Source organism: Athene cunicularia (assembly GCF_003259725.1).
Source record: "Athene cunicularia isolate RWA chromosome 13 unlocalized genomic scaffold, athCun1 chr13_part1, whole genome shotgun sequence".
Classification (NCBI taxonomy): domain Eukaryota; kingdom Metazoa; phylum Chordata; class Aves; order Strigiformes; family Strigidae; genus Athene; species Athene cunicularia.
In genome coordinates this window covers 10085033-10091080 of record NW_020799117.1, presented here as the reverse complement: position 1 = coordinate 10091080, position 6048 = coordinate 10085033, and the positions used below count along the sequence as shown (strand labels likewise).

The 6048-nt window shown below is 47.5% G+C and overlaps 1 protein-coding gene across 1 annotated transcript; it reads left to right on the top strand.

Moving 5' to 3' along the window:
• Positions 1–520: 520 nt before the first annotated feature.
• Positions 521–6000, top strand: LOC113485400 (bromodomain-containing protein 8-like). The gene is made up of 7 exons (XM_026858530.1): positions 521–622; positions 877–1161; positions 1560–1763; positions 2975–3120; positions 3840–3926; positions 4362–4430; positions 5391–6000. Exons 1-7 carry the CDS (start codon positions 521–523, stop codon positions 5623–5625), a joined length of 1128 nt encoding a protein of 375 aa, XP_026714331.1. The 3' UTR covers positions 5626–6000.
• Positions 6001–6048: the final 48 nt, after the last annotated feature.

The window sequence follows — 6048 nt, the reverse complement described above, 5'->3', positions numbered from 1 at the left end:
ATTCTGGAAAAATTAGGTTGTACGTAATTAACTGAAAACTCTAAGGACACTGCTAATTAATGCATAGAATTCTCCATAGGTACAGCATTCATGCAGCTGAATTCAGTAGCAAGATAGATTTTTCTACCAAACATCTGTTTACTGTTGTTACTGTGACTCTATGCAACTTCCCAGACTTAGAGAAATCATAGTGGACTTGTGCAGTATGGGCTAATGAACAGAAATTAAATTAATGGTTTCTTACTTCTTAAGAGAATGCTAACTTTTATTTTATTAAATGTGAAGAACTGTCCCCTGTCAGCGTGTGACTCTGCATGTTTATAAATCTTCTGGCTCAGATAGATACACAAGGTATCACCATCCACCTAAATCACATCTGTCACTTTCAAAGCAAAGTGTCTGTAGGATTTGTAATGTTATTTCCAATATAAAAATTTCTCAAGGGGCAGCAAAGGGAATTTCAGTGAGTTGTCCTTGGAGTCATTAGTTATTCACAACTATCAAGCTCAGGAGCCCCAACATGACTTGGTTTGAGCTTGCTGCTGGCTGCCTTCAGCACCTTATAGATCTAGCATCCAACAAAGCTGCATGCTCCAAAGCAGCTCAGCATCCCCTGAGGACAGTAACCCACTGATGCCTGGTCAGGGGAAGAACAGAGAAAACCTGAAATTCGGTTGCTCTAAAATGTCAGTTTGTGTTGCAGAGCTTACAGCCCTGTCACGTGCTGTGAAGTGTGGGCTCAGGTGTAGGCTGCTGGCCTCACGGAATCCTTCCCATACTTTGGCTGTCTGAGTATGTCAGGAAATGAGCTGGACTTTGCAGTTCTGGATCAGGGTACAAAGAAATTGCTGTCTCTCTCTTTATGTTTGTTTGCAGGTGGGCCATGCCTGGGTGTGGTGGGAGTCTGAGACGGAGTCTCCCAGCGAGTCAGAGAAGAACAGTGATTTCCAGTCTCTTCACAGCTGGGATTCAGTTTTGGATCTGGACGTGAGGAGCTGGAGGAATACTGAAGAGGTGGCCATGGGGAAGCTAGACAAGAGCAGCCCAGAGGCAGGCCATGAGCTGGAACTCAGTGAGCGTCTCTGGGAGGATGATAGTGAAGACTACCAAAAGGCAGAGAGACCATGTGAAGATGACAGTATTCTCCAGCTCTTCTCAGAGGTAGGACTTTAGATTACAGGAAGGTGGGTGGCGTAATTCAGGCCATCCTGAAAAATTTTAGTTTTCAGGGTCTGCACCATCCTTACACAAAGAAACAGTTTGGGGGAGGAGCAGATGCCTGGAGTTCACTTGCTCCCTGTCCCAAGCCTAGCCCTTCCTCTCATTTAAAGCTGGCACCACAGCCAGGCAGCTGCTTTGCCAAAACAAGCTCACCCTAAAGCACAGAGATGTCAGTGAACTGACATGGTAATAATAACACAGGGCTTCATCAGAAGATTTTGCAAGGATTCCTAAAAATGGAAAGGCATTCATGAGTGAAAGCAAAAATAGCATCTGTGCTGCTTATTTGTTCTTCCTTTTGCCTCCACAATTTGAAGCAATACATTTCTGTGTTGCAGGTAACCCAGATGATGGAACCTCTCCGCATTAGCAGCACAGAGTCATCACAGACTCAGGGGGATTATTGTGGCTCTGGGAAGCAGGGTGATGGGGAAGATGTGAGGTGCCAGGAAAAGACCACAAGAACAGCAGTCTCAGGAACAGAGGAAAGTCAACAACACATCCTGGCAGAAGATGAGAAAGAACATTTCCCAGGAAGAGAGGTAGGGGAGAGGTGGTCCTTAAGAGATCCACTGGTCCTGGATGAGAGACGAGATAGTGAAGGAAATCAACTCTGGAAGATATAGGGAAGTCCCAGGTTCCAAGTGGAGAGACAGGGACACAGAGGAGGAGACAGCAGGGAGGAGAATACAGAAGTAATGTATGAAAGGATGTTTTTTATGTATGTATCTTTATGAACAGGAAGCTTGTTGCAGATATGTGAGTTGGAGGAATTGCTCCTTGGCAGTGTAAAGTTGACTCATGAGATCTGGCAGTCTGCTCTCAGGTTTAAGGCAAGACTGGAATAGTTGCCTTGTTCTAATTGCTGTGTTACGCAGCACACAGTTTGGCTCATTTCAGGCCCACGTGGCTGTGATAGCAATAACCATCTGCCCCTGGAGACCGTCATGTCTTGGAAGCAGGCACTGTCTAGCCTGGGTTTGCATCAGTCCTGTGTCTAGGGGGGCTGTGGGCTCCCACCAGCCTGCGAGATAATGTAGCAGTGGAAGAACAGTGCCATTTTTCCACACTCACATTTGTTCTCTTGCAAACTTAGACACCAGAGACAGAAATAACTTCCAGTGTTCTCACACTGTACCTGTTCAGTCAGGACGTGTTAATTCCAGTGGTCAAATTCAAACACAACACAATGTCCACTTTCTTCCTGAGGAGTCTGCTCGATGCTTCAGATCTTCTGTTGAGGAATTCTTGGGTGTCTCTGCACATAAGCCCACTTCTGGACTCCAAAGAGCCTCTCTCCCTGCACCTGTCACTCTACATTTTATTGGCAAATCACTATACTAACAGCACCACTCTCCTTCCTGGCTGAGTCTATTCTCTGTCATACTCGTGTAGGAGTTCGTGAGGAAACAACCTTGTTGCACTCTAGGGGATCCTGTTATCTGTGTCTCGAGCTTTAACAAGCCTGAGGCAGTCTCACCTCAGCTCCTAATTGCCCTCTCACATCCATGACTCTTCCCAGAAAAGCAGACAGACACAACACTGGGCACCAGTCAGCTCCAGTGTTTGTGTTAGCCAGAGCTGGTTATGATCCAAGAGATCAGACCCAGCTCTCACTGGAGTGCTGGGCAGCACAGTGAAGGTATGAGACTGGATGCAGTAAAGGGATGTGCAGCATGCTGGCTTCTAGATAAAGGATTCAGGTGATGGGCTGCCATTTAAATGTATATTTCTTTTCCTCTGTGCTCTTCAGGACAAGACTCAAGAGACACCTGGAGAACAAGCTTTAAGTGAGCTGCATCCACAGGAGATGAGTAATCAGGCGCAGGATCAAGATGATAGTGATAGCACCTCTGCAGCCCCAGTGCTGAACCCCACAAGCCCTGCCAACACGCAGCTGTAAGTAGTTCCTGCTTTCTTGCAGGCACAGCAGAACAGAGTTGTTTCCCTTGTTTCACTTGAGGACAAGCATATGGCACAGGTCACATCCAGGAAGGTGAAATAGCCAAGGAACATAGAAGAAAAGGAGGTAACTTGTGCTGTCTCTGTGGATCTGCCAGAATTTTGGGGCATTGATCCTAGGCTGAAGTGAGAAGAGTAGAGATTAGATAGAAAATACATGTTTCCTCAAGGCCTTGTGTGAGCTGGGTGTCATGCTTTGTCAGGCAATGTCCAGTCCAGCTCGTAAGAGGGGCATTACCAGCCCCCTTCAGATAGGTGCAGGCATGTCAGTCACATGCAGGCTCTGCCACATGTGTGATCACCTGGCCTTTCCAAGGAAAACCATAGTTTCTTGGAATGAGAACTGAATAAAAACCACCTCAGTGAATTTCTGAACTTAAGAGTAGCATGAGATTTTCTATCCAACTTGGTCCTGGCCTTTAGAGCTGCTCAGCTCAGATCTTGTTTCTGCCTATTTTCCAGCACCTTCCTGCATTCTGGATGTTTAGCTGTGCATTCAGATGTAGAACACTTCCACCATCCCACCCTGAGAGGTTTTGCGTAGCTACAGCAGAGGATCTTTGCGCTTCATCCACCTGGATGTGGCGGGTGCTAGGAGAACTGCCACCTCCTACTTTGTCTCAAGTGTGATGATTTGCAATATATTCACTCCACAGGGTGCAGCTGAACTGGGATAACCCCCTGCAGCATTTTCTCTTCAAAAGAACTCTGTTGTCCATCTGGAAGATGGTAGTCAGTCACAGGTATGTGGGGGAGAAGGGTTGGATTGACATGGCTCTTGAACACATTGCCCTGACTTCCAGCTCCTGTGTGACCAAGCCATGTCCTCCCCTCCATGACAGCCACCAACAGGCTGGCTTGTCTCTCCATGGCTTTGCTTCTGGCTGTCCTCACAGCAAAAAAAGCTGCATGCTACAAAGCTGGAGAGAACACTGCATATTTATTTCCTCTGCTTAATGTGGTGGAGCCCAAATGTTGCTTCCTACACAGCTGGCAGAGCCAGCTTCAGCGAGGGACTCAGCCTCCTCCCATGCCTAGTCATGCCAGCCACCAAATACTGGCTGTTCCTAATCGGCTGTGGCCCTCATAGCAAGCAGGGAGAGGCAAGCTCTAGCCTGTGTTGCCGTGTCTTTAGCAGAGATGCAGACAGAGATCATTCTTTGTGCTTGTCCCTGTAGATACAGTGGCCCATTCCTGAAGGCAGTGTCAGAGAAACAAGCCCCTGGATACCGGGATGTGGTGAAGAGGTGAGTTTGTGGAGAAAGTGCTCACTGGTTGATTTCTCTCCATTTTTTTCTGTCTTCTCTGGTTTCCAAAGGGTCAGTGGGATGTTTTCCTTCCGCCTTTTCCAGAGTTTGGCTGTCACCAGCATCTCCCACTGATTTCTTTTATTAAAACTCCCTTCTGGGTGATTAGAACTTGGAAACTTGCAGTGACTGTGGTGCTGATAGGAATTGTGCCTGCCCTTTGCTGGTATTGCATGGCTGACTTACTCCAGGCACAGTCCGTGCAGCTGTAAACCCTGCCTGAACAGGGATTCAGCTTCTGCAGTTCAGCAGTTCCCCATGCTGGAAGCGTATGCCTCAGTCAATACCCTCTCCTCATCCACTACTTGCTCTCAAGTTGTTTTACTCTCAGTGGAGAACTGGGTCATAAGAATATTTCCCAGAGAGATTAAGGGCATTTTTTAGAGCTGAATCATATTCTATTCTGGTCACAGTTGTCGTCTCTACAGCCATTCATTTTCTCATTCTGTCAAAATAAGGGAAGTAATATTTATTCTCCATCATGTTCCCCTTATTAGCACTGCTATTTTTGCTAGTGGCACCATTCGATTTTAAGGGGTTTTAATAGACACCTATTTTAGTAACTTCTCTTTCTCCACTAAGACCTGGACTGACTTCATGAAGACTAATTACTACAATCACTCCGCTTGCCTTCTCTGGAGCTCAACATCAAATTTTTTTTAGAGGTGACTGCTAATGACCTGCCAAGTTGATTGGACAGCAAGTGTCGCATTGGCCAAACTTACTCGTCTGACTTAGAAGAAAAACATTTCTCACTCCTCCTCTTTGTCCTGAGCAATAAAATTGATTGAAAATAGCTGTGGTTTTGGGGCCATGCTGCAACAAGAATAAGCATGTTCATGCAGAGCCTGAAGAATACCTGGGTTGCAACTTAATTTTCCTTCTATCTATGTTTTATAGACCCATGGATTTAACCAGTATAAAGAGAAGACTGTCAAAGGGACACATTCAGTCCATGGCCCAGTTCCAGCGTGACCTCATGCTGATGTTCCAGAATGCGGTGATGTACAACAGCTTCAATCACCACGTGCACCACATGGCCATGGAGATGCAGCGAGAGGTGTTGGAGCAGCTGCAGATGTTGGGTGAAGCCCTCCTGTGCTCAAGGGACAGGCTGGAGTGGGGGAGAAGGTAACAAGCCATGTCCAAGGCTTGCGTCTTCTGGAGCAGTGTGGCCTCCCTGGCTCAAGAGGTCTGCTGGGGCTCAGGGGATGTGCTGTCACTGCAGCCATGGCCTCTGGCAGACCTAGTTATCCCAGAGGGGTGCCTGCCAGGTTGATGGGATAAGGAGCAGAGTGGTTTCGAGGAGGGGCACCAAGAAAGGAAACCGCCTTTCCTCCCTGGGAAAAGCAGCAGTGTAGCCCCGCAATGAGAAAACATTCCCTGGGACAAAAAAAGAGAAAATCATCTTTGTGACCTGTTGGGATGAACCAGGGCCCAGCCCTGTGCAGGTGACTGGCTGCACACCCAGGGTGCTGCAGGAGAGCTCCGCTGTCTTCCCCGTGTGCTTGCGGCGTCGCAGTGTTGGGGTTCAGTCGGGGCTGAGTGTTGCCCCCCC